This window comes from Coptis chinensis, chromosome 3 (genome assembly GCF_015680905.1).
Source record: "Coptis chinensis isolate HL-2020 chromosome 3, ASM1568090v1, whole genome shotgun sequence".
Taxonomy (NCBI): Eukaryota; Viridiplantae; Streptophyta; class Magnoliopsida; order Ranunculales; family Ranunculaceae; genus Coptis; species Coptis chinensis.
The window spans coordinates 34,792,039-34,809,035 of record NC_141458.1 but is presented as its reverse complement, the minus strand read 5'-3'; the positions used below and the strand labels follow the sequence as shown (position 1 = coordinate 34,809,035).

Genomic DNA, 16,997 nt, shown 5'->3' with positions numbered 1-16,997 from the left:
ATATATACAACACCATTAGAAAACTAAAATAACATCTCGAAGGTTTTAAAACACTATACATATAACAAATTACACAGTTATTTACTTTAGAAGTAAATATAACATTCTCCACGTAGAAAAATCACAACACATATTTTACAAATGAAAATTTCGACAGAGTCTCCTTTGTATTTCAATATTAAATCATAAAACCTGTCATATGTAGAAACATATATTTGAAGAACCAAAGTAACAACATCCCAAAGGTTCTAAAATACTATATATATATAACAAATTACACAATTATTTAAACAACTATAATATAAAAGCCTCAGAGTGAAGTGGCAAAATCCATCGCTTTCAAGAACCATCAAAAATGTCCTCCTATACATTACTTGTGGAAGAACCTACATAAATCCAAACAACAAAATTAAGCATGATAATGACATTAGACATTTATTCGTTAGAAATATAAAACATCTTGATGAAGTGAATCGCAAAACAAGATAAAGAAAAAAGAAGTTACAAATATGAATATTACATACCGAGATAAAGAAAAAATGAACATTTCAATGATTAGATATCCCAAAAAGAAGATGATTTCAAAAAATGCTTGAGGTAAACAAGTGAAGCAAGCGATTCTCCTCTTGCAATCGGCCTCTAAGACCAACACATTTTCCAATCTTTTGTAGTCTCTCCAAAGAGAACATAGGGCTAAATGCTAGATCACACAACTTTCTTGTGCGTGACAACGCAACAAAAGTCAAACCGAGGCTTTCCCTTTCACCAATATCTACCACAACTCGATCGAGAGTGAGCCCCTGACTTTTGTGAATTGTTATAGCCCAACACAATACAATAGGAACCTGAGTGCGCTGGCATGATGCATCATGGGACTTCCAATGAGATGTTTGTGGAGTTATTGGTATTATATTTGAATCTGGACTGAACCTAGCACCACGATAGTTGTCAAAATCAACCATAACAGCAAGAGGCATGTCTTCTGGTGATTTACAACCATTTCCATAAACAATATCCACAATAGTGCCCATTGCACCATTAACCAGACCATTTGTAGTGGCAAGGTTTGAACGAAGCATAACGCGTGCCCCAACTGATAGACAAAGAACTTTCTCCAAGCCTTTTGCATCATCCGATGAAGCCTTGGAAGCGATATCACAATTATTTTTTGAGACAATTCGAGCAATTGGTTTACCAAGCTCAATCAGTCGGGTGAGATTATAATCATGTGCAGGCTGTTTTGTCGGAAATAGACGCAAAGCATCCTTGAAGGTGTCAATCTCTTCCATATTGAGCAAGGAAATATCTCTGGTTAGAAATAATTGCCAATCACCGACGGTGGAAGTTCCATTACTTAGTGCAAGCGGTGCTTCGGGAATGATGCTTGCCCATCCCCTGCTTGTCGAAATATATGTGATAACCGAACACATTTCTCGAAACCAGAATACACAATTCCACCATTTGTTTGCTGAATAGACCCACCTTTGACATATAGTGCACTATATCACCAACAAGGATAATAGAGACATCACCAAATGGCTCGTTTTTTGCAAAAATATCTCGACAACGCCGATCAATATTTGCAAGCATACTTCTTCCAACCATGCTGTACTCATCGATAATGATAAGTTTGGCGTCTTTAAAGTCTTCTTGCATACGTCGACATTGATCACCTTCAATCTTTTTGGAAGTTTCTCTCAAACCTTTCCGTTCTACAGTGATAGCGAGTTCATGATGGATGGTTGCACCTCCAATATTAAAAGCGGCAACTCCGGTAGAGGAGCCATGACACGCATCTTGCTTTGTTTGTTCTAAAGATTGCAGTAATTGAGTGCACAATTGCATTTATGAGAGTGGACTTTCCCGTACCTGCACCCCCACAAACAATTAATCGAATACATGCTCCATCTTGTAGTGCTTTAACAACCATATCATGAGCCACTCTTTGTTCATGAGATAATACAAGATCTACTACACAAGAAGAGGATCACTATTCATTTCGTTGGCACTTCACGTAGAGTATGCACGCAATTTTCTATCGATCTCAATATTTGGATATCGTTGTAAACCTTCACCCCAATTGTGAGAAATGTCAAGTCTCTCCTTCCTAATTCCACATTTTCCCAGGGGGGACAAACATGGGCCCCCATGCGGCACCATCATCCACTCATCCCTAAGTAAGTCTTACGTACCCGGCTCTACCTCAATACCATCTTCAAACTCTTCATCTATTGGTTTCGGAAGAATTATCCCATGATTATAGTCAAAACTCAAGTCATAGTATCTTTCGGACCACAATGCAAATTCTCCTTTTGCTTCTTCGAGACTTCGATAATGGTGATGAATTAAGACTTGTTGACGACAAAATGATTCCCATTTTTCAGTGTTTGGCATGATGTGACCGTCTAGCTCAGGAACCAAACGCATTAACCTGCATCAACTTGAGATGTGTGCCAAACATTCCGAAGAAAGTAGTGTCTCTTTGCCATATCAAGGAGGGAAGTATTTTCATAGTTAGAAGGTCGTTGCATATATTTTCCTACAAAGCTAGGATCTGTTCCAACAATCTCTTCATCTTCTTCCACTCTTCTTCTACGGTATAGTTGATGCTAACATGCTCTTTTCATTTACATTTAAGAGTACAAACTTTTCGGATGATCGCGGTCGATTGGGTACCCCATCAACAAGTGACATACTTCGTAATGCGAGAAATATCTCGCTCGAGGAGACACTTTTCATAAGGAGCCTCTTGAAAGCAGATCTTGCATTTTGACAGTGGTCGACGGAAATCTTCAACAATATCTTGTAAAGTATCTCGAAACTTTTGATGCCGGCTCGGATTTTTGCGGCATATTTACCAATGTAATTTTTACAACAGATTGACCGAAAGGACAAAGTGACCAATCAATGTTTGCACGCCATGTCTGCAAAATCTTTCGATTGTGGGAACATACTAATTCATCATTCCGGCGCCCCACAAAACGATACATATTACTATTAGGAGGCTCTTCTACAATCTTCGATTGACCAATTACATCAAAAGGGTACCTAAAGCGACATAGCATTTGTTGTGTTGCTTTGTGTATGCGCATACAATGACTTCCACATATAGAGTGTCGCATGACCCAATTGACCAATGAAACATAGTCATCCTCATCTGTATCAAGTTGTAAGTCGAGTGGCAAAGTACGTGCACAAGGATGCTCTTGCAGGTTTCTAGACACGCTTGGATCCGGGTTCATAGTGCAAACAAGTCTATCAAAATATTCAATGACATTAGATCTGTCAGCTGCACTTGTACCAATTCGAGTAACATCTGGAGCATCCTTTAGCCAAAGAAATCCATGAACATGACCACTACCACGATTTTGCCATTCAAACCGGTACCAATGATCAACCACAGAAAACTCATCGCGTAAATAATCCCGAAAGAAGAATTCCACCCTTGCCTGAAAGAACCAAGCAACAACATTCGGGTTATCATTAATTAACTTTGCGCGTCCCCTTCTTTTATCTAAAGGAGACATATTTTCGAGATCATTAGATGGGTCTAAAAGATGAAATAGTTCTGGCCATTGCATATCAGCATCACTGAGTGTGAAGAAAATGGTTGGTGCACCTAATTGTTTAACCATAGCAGTCAATTCCTTCAATCTTGTATACCAATAAGATCGTGTACCACGAATATTCTTAGCAAAGTAAGAGACACGATTAGCTAATTGTTTGTCTCCGGACAAAACCATATTTCGAATTTCATCAATTGACAACTCAGCATCCGTAGGATTTTTCCTCACAAAAATATCCCAAAGAAAGTGCACGCCACCTTGAAAGAGAGTTCAAGCTAAGTAAGCGGAATCTAGAATCTCTAGCAAAAGCGCCCATCATGATATTTCATTAAATACTGAAAGTATGGCAATGGAGTGACTTTCCGTTGACGAGCTTGTCGTAGATCAGCATCACCATAAGGAAACAGAGTTGGAAATGCCATAGCAATATATCCTGGGGTTGAAAACTCATCAATGATTTGAGTTGTAAAAGGCATGTGAACATTAGTTTGATCTACATTTGGAATTTTCAATGCCCTTTGCAAACAAGCTTGTTGATTAGGTTGCGCCGCAATAGCAATTGTTCCAACAACATGAAACCCATCAATGTGCAAATCCTGGTTATGCAACTCAGGCGGTCCCTCATCTTCATCTGCTTGCCCAGGTATGGCAGAAACTACATTGGCAAGATCTTCTTCAGGTTGGCACATATGTGGCATGTCTTCAGGTTGCCCATCTAAAGGTAGTCCTTCTAGAGTTCCATCATCAATAGTGATATCACCATAGTACCGATGATGAGTTTTTAACCAAACCAATGCTCTGCGTACAAATTCTCGCCGAACACGGAATTCCTTACATGCATGTGGTCCCCCTCTATTAACTACCGAGTGCGGACAAATCGGCGGGCTTGAATGGCGAGCGATTGGCAATCATATTGACATCTTGTGCAAAGTTTATCACATTACCCTTTGTACTTGTATTGTTGACCCCTAACACGATACCACGGACATCATGGGGTGCACCCGGCAATGAGAATTCTTTCTAGATCGGACAAACGAAAGCAGTTCGAGGCACAATTCCGGGATCCATTGAATTGTCAACATCGAACATGCCGGCATGAGTGTTATTGCCTCGGTTATCTAACTTGCAAAAGGTACAAATACCTCTGAAATATTTGTTATAGGTGAGGTTCTCACTCACTACAAACATATTCAAAAACTTTACTCAAAAAAAAAATACGGGATAAACAAATACTTGCAGAAATCTTTAGATCCGGGAATTTTCTTTTGCATAGAGGACAAGCCCGACCCATAAAATATCATTGCATGATTTTGAAATACTTGTGCATTGGAGAGTGGTATGTAGTCGTCCATAATAGGTGGTAGATTAGGGTTTTCATGAACATTGTCTTCCCCTACCATCACTTGAACACCAGGAAGTCTTTGGTGAACAATGCTTCGCCAGATAACTCTTTGACGAGCAATAGCAACTCTTTGTCGAGCAATTCTTTGACGTGCAACTCTTCGCCTAATAACTCTTCTACGACCCGCATTTAGGGCGTTTTGATCAGCTCGTTCAACAGGGCTGTGCATTGCAACTGATGTTATTCTACGAGCTGTAGCTAGAGCTTGCTTGAAATGTCTTACTTCATCCGTTTGCATTCCACGAGCTAAAGCTCTCCGAGCAGTATCTAGCCTACGGTGAGCATTTTTCTGCTCGGAGGTTTGGCAATTGCGTGCTTGTTTTCTTTTGGCAGTGTCAATTGATTGCATAGCTGCACGTTGCTCACTTGTTTGTTTTGCACGTGCTCTCATCCGTTTTGCATAATTTTTAGCCCTATTCTTTTCCACCCTTTGCCTTTCTTGATCAGGAACTGATTGTATTTGCAAAGAATTACGTCTTAAAGATTCTGTATGATATGGTATCCGTTGATTAAGGTTTGAATTATCAGTGGGGCCTACCACCATTGGATTACGAAGCCATTGAATGAGTGGACAATTGTCTTCTAAATCAAAACCAGATACACTCTCCTCCTGCAAAGATTTATCTTCTTGAGTTACTTATTTGTGAGTACCTCTTGAAGTCCCTGCTTGATCTGGTATTCTTTCATTCAATCTTGAATTTTGATCTTGGGCAACCACCCTTAGATTGTCAACCAATTGAATAAGCGGTTCATTTCCTCCTAAATTAGATGTAGTCTCCCTGAGCAAAGAATTTTCTTCATGATTTCCAACCCTATGAAGCCATTGGATGAGCGGACAATTTTCATCTAAATTAGATACACTCTCCCTTTGGAAAAAAATTTCTTCTTGATTTCCTTCCCTGTGAGTACCTCCATAAGTTTCCTGCTGTTCTGGTAACCTTTGAGCAAGGTTAGAGTAATCAGCTTGGGCTTCCACCGTTAGGTTGCGAAAAGAAGGTTCTGGTATAAGAAAGGAGGCAACAGAAGCACGTCTAGAACGACTTGCACGTCTTCTAGTGGTTGAAATCTCCATTAGGTTGTTGAACCTCGATGTCGGTGGAAAATTGAGTAAAAGATGTGCGTGGATTACGAGAGATGTACGCTTAAACCGAATAGTTGGTGGTATTTGTCTTTGGAAAGTCAGTCACACTAAGTTCATTTGAGGGTTCCATTGGTAGCGAGATAAAATAGCATTTAATCTTGGAGTACGCGTCGATTTCGGACGAGTATAGAATATACCAAAACGCCTACCAGTTTGATGCATTTCAACTGGTATACCACCCTCCACCACTTCAAATGGGTGAAAGAGAGAAACGCGAGGGAACCCATGTTCTGACATTTTGAATGTTATACCTATATAGTCAACAAACTACAACATTAAAAAGATATATGTTCCACCTAACAACGCCTACCTTCCAATGCAGAAAGTCACAACATATATTTAGAACAATAATACTTGTCCTAATACACAATACACTCTAAATCATAGTCCATTGGCACTAATACTAACCATTTAGTTTTATATGGTAACTTAAAAAGATTCAATCAATTATAGATGGGATCTAATTTAAAAACAATATGAACGATTAGACCCAATCGCACACCTTTTTCAAAAGTGTTCTAGTGGTAAAAGGATGGTTACTACGGATTTGCAAAATTCCTATAAAAGAAACAACGAGAAAAAGAAAATGCAAAACAAAAAAAAAATAGTGCACATATATAAGAAAATATTAGTTGTACCACTAACTAAATGTTAGTAGAATGGATAAAACTGTAAATGCATGGATTATCTTAAACGATCCAACCATCCGTCACTTATGGCAAAATAAGTATTAGTTATGTTATTATAGGTAATAATTAGGAGTAAGACATACCTCGTATGATTTCGAATATTTCTTAGAAAAAGACCTTGAACCAAGAAACAACAGTCAATAGCTTCTTCTCTCAACTCAAAATAATATTATTTTGCATGCTATAAAACTATGTAGAGAGACGGCTTCAATTGTGACTGCATGAAGTAAGTACAAGTAAGAACCACAAGGCTAACTCATGTCTTGGAACCACATTACTAATAATTTTGCATTAAAAAGAACTAAACAAAAATGCATTGTCATAAGAAATTATATGTTTTAAGTGAACTATAAATGGACGAATCTAAATAAGACAGTACATAGTACATGTCAAGTAAGTGGTACTTCTAAAAGTAGATCAAATTTGACTTAATACACAACTCGACAAGAACACACAATCATGTTAGTTAGAGGCCAAGTAAATAGTTGTCCAAGAATTAAAATTAGAACAAAAACGAACGAAGACATACCTCTTGCGGCTGAAATATTTATAATGAAACATAAAAACCTAGAACCAAAATATTGCACCTGTAAAGACAAAAGATAATTGTTAGCTCCATGAATATATAAATCTTTATACAAAGAACTCTTTAAAGTAGACATGTAATATACATAACGACTTGTTAACTTCTATTTTCTAAATTGTTTGAAAATAGTAGAGTAAAGTTGGTTATTATTTCTTGTTAGTCATTTCCGAATATTTTTTTATACCAATAAGCAGATTCGAATAATCTATCTATGTTTTATGTAAATAAGTAAGGGTGGAATTCAAGCTAATCAAGTCGAGCTTCACGATGCTCAAGCTCAGCTCGTTTATTAAGCGAGCTTTGAAAAAAGCTCAAACTTGGCTCATATAATATATGAAGGAGCCCAAGCCGATGTTTTAGCGAGCCGAGCCCGAGCAGCTCGATTATTTTACACTACGATGATGCTATTTGAGCTTATCGAGCCGAGCTTCATTATAGCTCGTTTGTTAGACAAGCTATAATATATGCTCAAGCTTGGCTCATTTATTAAGAAAATGACTAATTGTATATAGTTATATCAATAAATGAATATTGTGAAATAATAAAAGTAACTCCATAGGACTATGCAAGTATGCATGCATATAAGATTCGGTTTATGCATCTAATAAGGCTTGGTTCCACACCTTCAAACCTCCCCACAAGTGTAAACACAAATGGATCTTTAGTTGGTGATGTGGTTGGGGCTTTTAGCACCGTCACTAGGGGTGTTAACCACTAGCCGTAAGCCTACTTGCATCCCTCCTATTGGGTTATTGGGGGTATGATATGGTGAATATGGATGAATGATAAATAAAGAAATTGCTTGATAAAAAGAGGGTAAACAAAATGAACATTATCTCGGTGCAGTAGTAATACAGTATACACAGCGTAAATGTTAAGTATACCTAGTAGACTTTCCCATAGAAGGTCTTAAATTATTGAAAATACACAATGAGCATGCTCTAAAAACAACATATCTAATCGCCCACCCGGTGAAAAATATGAATAACACAAACAAGATAGGGTTTTAGACTACCAATTGACATTCGACGCATCACACATTGGACATTTGTTATCTTTTTTCTCATTTAGTGTTCAAATAAAATTTCGAAGTTCAAATGCTCACTATGCATTTTTGGAACCGAAAGACAAATTGTAATGACAAAGGCAAATTCGTATATAATAGGATTTCATTAAGTTACGGTAACACGATTCATCTGTTTGACACCCATCTCGCGCATACTCTCTCTATCCCTTCTAAAAGATATAAGCGGTATTCATGGCGTCGAGAAAGTGCATGTAAGCACTAAAACATATTAAATTAAAGAAGCAAGAAAATGAAGCTAGCCTGATCCAAACGAAGAAGCGTATTACGCTGGAGAACATTGCAATGCTCAGGGTTCTCTAATTGGCCCGACAAGAGTATAATTGCACAAAAGACAAAGTGCATGAACAAAGAACTAAAGACACTGTAAACCTAGAGACATTGGGCCCGCCTGCCTGCTCTTAGTTTTAGGTCTTGCTTAAAAAAAAAAAAAATAAAATCCATGCCTTTTAACAAGAAAGTGTAATCTCCATAATTATCAAGGATAAATCGGGCGAAGATCAAACATAAAGACTTCATCATTATTAAGGAAAGATCAAAGTCAAACCATGGTAAATATGCAAGAGGTTGGATATAATTTGGGTGGTAAGATTTATGAGGTAGTAATCAAACACTATAAATATTTAAAGTGCAAAGACATTGCAAAGGTATCATCGATTGAAATGCATTTATCTATAGTAAAACCATCTCATATCATATAACTTCCTTTTGATTCCCTAATGTAAAATCAAGTTCACCTACTCGTTTGTGCAATATAGACGCACTCAAAAGGATTTTAAGCTGTTTGCCAATGGAATCATCCACAACAAATTGGAAAAGACAATGTACCAAACGAAACAGTACTAACCTACTTTTGGTCACAAGGACCAAAAGATAACGATGAAAGAGCGAATGCAGTAAATAATAGAGGAGTTATATAGTTCTGTATCTGCTTGAAATGAGTCTCTTGAAAGTTCCCCTGATCTTCAGTGTTTGGGTCCTCTGGAGAAAGTAAACAAATCTATAATCTATACCGGTGGTTTGTGATTAAATAAAGATATTAACCAATTCCAAGCCAAAACATTGTATATCACATTCAATGAAGTAATAAAATCCAAAGAAATAAGAGAAGGCAAGTTACGTATGACTACGCCTTTCACGAATCATTTGTCATTGCCCATTGGAAAATTTGATTGTAACCTTATTATGAAATGGTGTTGCTTAAAACAAGAGCTTCAATACCCTTCCTCCCCCCAACCCAGACAAGTGTTGGCTAGCCTGATTCAAACAATCAGCAATAATACCAATTGGACAGAGCATTATTTTTTTTCCTATCTATAAGTGTGTACCATCCTGACGCAGCAAAATAAAATTTATCTCTCGCTCATTCCAAAGTAACACTTGAAAAGGATAGAATCAATTTAGGAAAGACTTAATTATTATGAGGAAAAGAAGAATCAATTCATAATCAATTAAATGAAATATTTCAATTAAATGAAATATTAAATGAAATAATCAGTTCATAATCAATTTTGCAAGTGTATTTAAGTTTTGTACCCAAAAAATGAAAAGAAACAATCTAAAAGCTAGTAATTACCTTTAGTACAATGCAAAACACTGTCACGAGATGGAGACCAATATGTTGTCAGGAGAAGGAGACCAATACGACAACGAGAGACCAATTCGGATGGCGAGAAAGTGGGTTTCTCATTAGAAGAAACCGATGCAATTTCGCGTTGGGTGAGAAAGTGGGTTTCTCACGAGAAGAAACCGAAGCAATTTCGCGTTGGGTTTAGCGTGGGCAGCATATTCTCAACCATGGTGAGTGGTAGGAGTAATTGAGTGGTGAGATCAACAATGGTGAGTGGTAGGAGTTATTGATGAGAAGGAAAATGAACGGAGAGAGAAGGAGAGAAAATGAGCGAGAAGTGAGATGGTGAGCGGTAGGAGTTACTGATGAGAAGGAAAATGAACCGAGAGAGAAGTAGAGAAAATGAGCAAGAAAGTGTTTTTGTTGGGGGGGGGGGGGGCACAGACAGCGGACAAGACTCTTTTTACACCCTTAAAAAAAACCCAACTCAAAAACGTTCGCATACGCTCACTTGATTATTCTCCTCCATCTCAACTTTCTAATACGTTCTTCTGTTTAATAATAATAATAATAATAATTGTTGTTGAATTGTAATATCGGTATTTAGTACTGATATATATCGACAGTTGATTGATTTTGCGGAATATATATACGTCCAAGGAGATACTTTCTTTCTCGTGGGTTGAAACTTGAAAGCGACCACTGTTACCCTTCTGACAAAAAGACCAATCTCTTTTCGGGCACGGGTTCAACCAATCGTAATCACCAATGATGACAAAGCGTGCCACTCAATGGTCAATACCCCACTTTTAATTGTACGCAGGGCAACCCTAAAATATTTCAATTTACAATTTTTTTTTTTTTGTTAAATTACATTTGCCGACCACCAAAATAGGAATAACAATCAAATCATATCTTCTTCTTTTTTTTCTCCATAATCTCCGCACAAAATATGTAATGCTATGCGGTGTATTATGATTTTTGAGAACCCACTTGAATACTTGATAACAAGTTAATATAAAAAAATAAGTGCGGTCAACATTTCCATAGCATATTGGTAGCAAAAATTTTGTATCATGTTGTATACTTATATGCCACATTGCCCAGCGTCTAGACCATCGCATGCAACAAGCATCTAGACCATCTCGAGGTTAAGATTGATTGAAGACCGGAACTTCAGGTCGTATAATAGTAAAAGGATGCCAAGTCCAAAGCAAAATTTGGTTTGCTTTGGCGCTAAGCAGTAAGCACACAGCATAATTGTCATATATTGTTTAACCGTATTAAATCAGTAAGCACACAGGCATTATTAGCCATAAAAACAGAAGTTGCAAGTTACACGACAGTATTTTCAAGTGGGCCAAAAAAATACTTCAATCTTAGTTAGTTAGGGAAAGAAGACTGTAACAGAAGCATTTTCTTGTATTCATATCAACAACTGAGCGTTTTTGTTAGGGCTTGTGAAGAACCCTTCCAGCCAGCAAAGCTGCGTCAATCACAAGTGAGATTACTTCAATCACTTCGCCCGAGTCACATTTGTTTCCTTTGAATGTATTCCTTCCCGAGTCCTTAAATTGGTTCATGCAGTCCAGGAACCCTTGGTTGCACTTTTGGCTAAGATAGTCATCTGCATACACCAACATCACGCCAATCAAAGATTTATAGTAACAATCGATGTTATGAAACTGATATTTTTCAGTAGCCAAAATAAGAATATACATGAATTTTGGCCAAAAATGTGTAACTGAGACCTGAAAATCTCCCCAGCTTCCAGTTCGAGCATGAACTTATACTTGAGAATTATTTGATAATTATTTAATGCACTAGTTGAAAAGAGTGCATCAATATCGCAACTTGTTAAGATTCTGCTATAAACAATTGATGCGGGTGGAACTGGGTGTATACCCCGGAACCTCTTTCATTCTTTTAAAAATCTGTTGATCCATCCAAATCGCTTAATCTTTCTCAACACAGAACCAGTATTTTACAATTTTCATAGAATTACTAACCACCTGCACCTTATTTTTTTTGAAGGAGTTAGGGGGTTAGGCTGACCCGCAACTGCACCTTATTAGTTGCATTACCAACACACATACAGGGTTGAGGCCTACTATCGGTTTTTCGCCAGCAAATGTTTTAAAAAACACACCTCTATTTGGTTATTTACAGAATGTTATTACTTCAACTAATTTTCTATATATCCCGGAATTAGTGAACTCGACGGTAGAATACTTATTGGCCACTTAAATCCATCTAAATTGGCCAAACTTTTTTTCCTATTCAATGTTTGCCTTTAACTGATCGATTCTTTACTCTTAGAATTATTTTTGATTACACAGCTGTTATCAATCTTGTAAACCTTTTCGTAACTTAATCAACTGTGTTTAAAAATTACTAGATAACTTTAATTTAATTTTCCAATTAACACTACCAAAGTACGTGATGGAACTTTTCTGAAATGATGCGAAGTACTCACTGTTATTGATTTGAATACAGAGATCATGCTGCATGCAACAAGCATCTAGACCATCGCATGGCTTTTCCCCCGGACAGCCACTGTATAGTAGCCCACAATACTTCCCATATCTTAGAAATGGAGGCACTATTATTCAAGAAAAAAAACACAAGACCGTAGTTATCATTAAAACAGCATTACAATATCCCAACGATCGGGATAGCAAACATCTTTCTGCTGCATTCTTTGTTGTGGCCTTCACATGAAAAACGTAAAAATTTAGAAGAAGAAAAAAATGTACCTGCACAGTATGAAGATTCACACTTTCTGCTGCATTCTTTTTTCTGTTGAAAATAATAAGATTCATAAGCAAATCCTTTTGCAAAAACTAAGGAGCACAATAACATATTAATTCACGTAAACCGATCGAAGAACAAGAACTGACCACAGTAATATCCGAGCCAGTAGCCTGGACACCAACATTGAGTGCATGAACGGAAATTGTTGAGAAAAGTAGGATACTACAAATGGAATATGAGAGGAGAAGAGCTAACTTCAAGGACTTGGCCATTGTTGCAGAAAAGAAAGACTCGGAAAGATAAAGCTTGGTTTTCTTAAAGAGTTCTGATTTATATAAACCGAGAAGATAGAGAGATGTGGAAGTCTAATAGTTTTGTCATGTTATGACTCGTGAAGCGTTTTTGTTTGGTTGTTCACGCTTCTCACCAATTTAAACACACAAAACTAATAGGAGGTCGTTCACTTTGTGGGGTGGGGTCTTTTGTGATGGACCCATCGAACATTTGAACAACATTCATTCAATGCATTTGTATGAAGAATCCATTTTTCTTCATAGTCCTGTACTGTAAATCTGTAAGTTTTGTTTCCAGCTGAGTCAAAATTCAGTTCACGTCTCATGTCAAACAAATATTGTTAAATGTCTAAACAAATGTCTAAATTTGGGACGAAACCTAAATTAGTACATTTCGATATTTCAAAATATTGTTTTATCGACAATTTTGAGAAATGATTATTAGCTCAACCTAAATTGTGGATTGTAAAGGTTTATCTGGATTTAAGCAGAACTAGCTACTAGTTTGGCTTATGTTGATTAAATTTGGACCATGTTATCCTGGGAAACTTTTCGTACGATGATGCAAAAGACTGCTGCACTAGTCCATACTTCTTGAAACCCTATTCAAGAAGGGTTTCAAGATGTTTTAAAGAATTTTTTTCATGAGGAAAATCTTTGGAAACAAAAATCAAGGGATGTTGATATAAAAGAAGGTGATAGGAATACGAACTACTTCCACATAATACAATAGGATTGAGTGGTTGTGTTGTGATGATGGTTCTTGGATTTCCTCTCCTAAACTCATTGGAAATAATCTGGTTTCTCATTTCAAAAATTTCCTAAATGACGACAATGCTGTAAATTCTACCTCTATCCCCTCCTTGTTCCCAGAGATAGTCAAACAAACAGAAAATGAAGTTCTTCTCCAACATGTTTCAAAAGATGAGATCAAATCTGTCCTTTTTGGGATGGGAGCCCTAACGGCCCCCGGGCCTGATGGATTTCCAGCCTTGTTCTACCAAAACTTTTGGGAACTCTTACAAAATGATATTTTTGATATGGTTTCAAACTTTTTCATCTCCACACACAGCCTTGAAAACTTCAACCACACAAACATTGCTCTAATACCAAAAATTCAAAATCCAACAAAGAGTAAAGACTTTAGGCCTATTAGCTTACTAGGTATTATCCGTGCCTACGACACGATTTGTTATGAGGTGTTTATTATTATGTTGTTTATGACATTAATCTTGATACACCATAATATTTTCAAATATCTAGCCTATGTGAGAATTTGTAGACATTTTATTTTGAAGTGGTACTACATGTTGGATGACATACTTCTCTGCCGTTGTTTATTTTGTAGATGCCAATATGTGGTAATGAATACATTTTTTTAAATAGTGTAGATCAAGCTTTATTTATAAAGCCCAATTTGAAGTCATGACTTAAACGCAATTTCATCCACCATACTCTCACCAATGGATAATTGTTAACAATTAATCTTTTTTCTTACGAATAATATAAAGACGATAAAATTAATGTCAATTATTATTGTATAACATCAAACTAGAAATTGTCAACATCACTTTTTATTATTGTCTAACTAATTTTCTAAATTTCAAAGAGCACTTAACTATGATGTCAATGCATTGTGAATTGTTAGAAAAGTCATACCGGTTTGATTGGCCAAAACCACACATGCATTCTGGTTCCGTTGAGACATTTTATTCATTTTTTATTATAATTTTTTTCCCCCAATCGTGACAGTTAACTTTAGGCCGCTGAGCTTTGCAAATGTATAGTAGTCGTATATTGTTAAGACTGTTTGATGACCTGAAGTGCCGAGGGTGTATATAGGTTTATAAACCGGGAATTTGTTTTCACCGGAAGTAAGAACTTTATTGCATGTCTCATCCGGTACTTTGGAAAGATTATTCATTATGCAAATAAACTATTATATGCCAATTAGAGAAAAAAACACATTCAATTGAGACAAACAAACTATGACTAAGGATGGAAAAAAAAACATAAAAAACAATTATTATGCCTGGATTTATGGATATAACTTTTTCAATAAGCAATTACTGGATATAATTGAGTTGAGGATGGATTGTTGTATTTTATTATTATATTTTTTTTATAAGAAACATGAAGTTGAGTAGTGTGATTGACATTGTAATTTCTTTCCTGTTAGTACTTCAACAACCCAAGACAGACAGCATAGCGCATTAACTGTCAAATTCTCACCCAAACAAACTCTTATCATGGGGTGTCTACCAAACAAAGACGTGAAAAATCCAATCCATACAACCAACAACAAACAAACTAACTTTATCAATCAACCCATAACACTTGTGGCATGTCGAGATTTATATCCAACATATTAAAACACGCATGTAAATATATTATTTTTTTTGAGAAAATGAAACCATTTGCTAAATAGAGATACTGCTCGAAATGTAACAAAATTTCTGTCAGAAATATACAACTTAATTGTACTTACTATTTACCAATTACCAAACTATACAAACCTTTTGTCTTGTATGTGTCTTGTACTTCTTAGTTAAATCCGAGCCTAGTGTAGATACACTATGTCCTTAAGACAGATTCCCCCCCTCACGGTGCTTGAAGGTTAATGGAAAATTGTCTCCCAAGATAGAACGGATTTCCTTATATAGAAAGCTAGCACTTCAATTCTATAGAATCAGCGAACACAACATAATATTTGACTAAGAACAGGGGGAGAAGAGAAAGATAGATCAGAACTCTATGTGATCTAGTGTGTCTTTCTCTTCAAATTCATCAACTATTTATAGGTGAGTGGTGCCTCTTCGAAACAACACAGTGACTCTTGGAAAAAAGTAAGCAACTCTTTGAAAAATCACATGTTTCGAAAGGACACACCATTTCGGCATAAAATACTGTTTTGAACCAGTGCCTATTTCGAAAGGTCACACCTTTTCGGCATGGTGCACTGTTTCGAACCAGTGCACATTTCAAAAGGTCGTACCTTTTCGGTATAATGCACTGTTTCGAACCAGTGCACCCTTTCAAAAAGGTTTTTCTCAATTTACGTACTGTTTCAAGAGAAACCCATTTCATCTCAATGTGGGATAACTTGGAAGACAAATTACTCATTCATATCTCAATGGATTTGTGCAAATCCATTTTTCTAACAATCCCCCTCATGAATGAAAATTTGGCTTCTTCTATCATAAACATCGGATTTCTGTTCTTTTACAAATGAAAAGATACTGCATCAAGTCAAGTAGTATGGGAGGCCTTGAACTTGCCTTAGTGAAAGACGATCGGATTTAATTGGACGATCAGTAGGCTTCAATTAATGTCCTTGAACTGTCAGCCGTTTGTATAAATCTAGACAATCATCTTCACGCAGTACCTTCTTGAATACTGTTGGTTCTCACGTTTGTGTTCATTTTGGCCTTGAACACTTCTTAGTTTCAGATAATGCTTTTGAGACATTTGCCTTTAAAATTCTCATAGAAGCGGCCCCACTTCGCACTAACATAGGTGATTTCTATAAAAAGTATCCTGCAATACTCCACTTGGATAACATAACTTTCCAAGATATAGTAAATCATTAAAAGCTTGACTTATACTGGTTCTCGCGGCAGATATGCAATATCTTATATAGGAATGGGTTAGAGTATAATATTACTCTCCAATACTAACTCAGTCACAGACATAATTCAGTTGGCCCATTGAACCTAGATCTTGGGATCTCCAGTCAACTAGATTGGTTTTTCCATTATGAGGACTCTTGGTTGATCATCTCAAAGGTTTTAAGCCCATTCCCCTTGATAATCTTTCCACTTGCTCTCTTGTTAAACCTTTTTTAAGCGAATCTACAATATTATCTTTTGACCTTACATAGTCGATTGAGATAACTCCATTTGAGAGCAATTG

At 36.6% G+C, this 16,997-nt stretch overlaps 3 protein-coding genes and 1 long non-coding RNA gene across 4 annotated transcripts; all 4 read right to left on the bottom strand.

Annotated features, from left to right (window-relative positions):
• Nucleotides 1-581: 581 nt before the first annotated feature.
• On the bottom strand, nt 582-1,289 carry LOC147509318 (uncharacterized). The gene has a single exon (XM_086597775.1). The coding sequence runs from the start codon at nt 1,287-1,289 to the stop codon at nt 582-584; it is 708 nt and encodes a 235-aa protein (XP_086453901.1).
• A 1,503-nt stretch (nt 1,290-2,792) lies between these two features.
• LOC147509317 (uncharacterized) lies at nt 2,793-3,743 on the bottom strand. The gene has a single exon (XM_086597774.1). The coding sequence runs from the start codon at nt 3,741-3,743 to the stop codon at nt 2,793-2,795; it is 951 nt and encodes a 316-aa protein (XP_086453900.1).
• Nucleotides 3,744-6,934: 3,191 nt separating this feature from the next.
• LOC147509316 (uncharacterized) lies at nt 6,935-10,457 on the bottom strand. The gene is made up of 4 exons (XR_015216536.1): nt 10,045-10,457; nt 9,316-9,449; nt 7,328-7,385; nt 6,935-7,015 (listed from the first exon to the last, which is right to left on the bottom strand). It is a non-coding gene; the product is annotated as an uncharacterized LOC147509316 (long non-coding RNA).
• Nucleotides 10,458-11,298: 841 nt separating this feature from the next.
• Nucleotides 11,299-13,195, bottom strand: PLA2-ALPHA (Phospholipase A2 family protein). The gene is made up of 4 exons (XM_086601650.1): nt 12,939-13,195; nt 12,795-12,837; nt 12,515-12,640; nt 11,299-11,665 (listed from the first exon to the last, which is right to left on the bottom strand). The coding sequence occupies exons 1-4, from the start codon at nt 13,062-13,064 to the stop codon at nt 11,490-11,492; spliced, it is 471 nt and encodes a 156-aa protein (XP_086457776.1). The 5' UTR covers nt 13,065-13,195; the 3' UTR covers nt 11,299-11,489.
• Between the last annotated feature and the right edge of the window lie 3,802 nt (nt 13,196-16,997).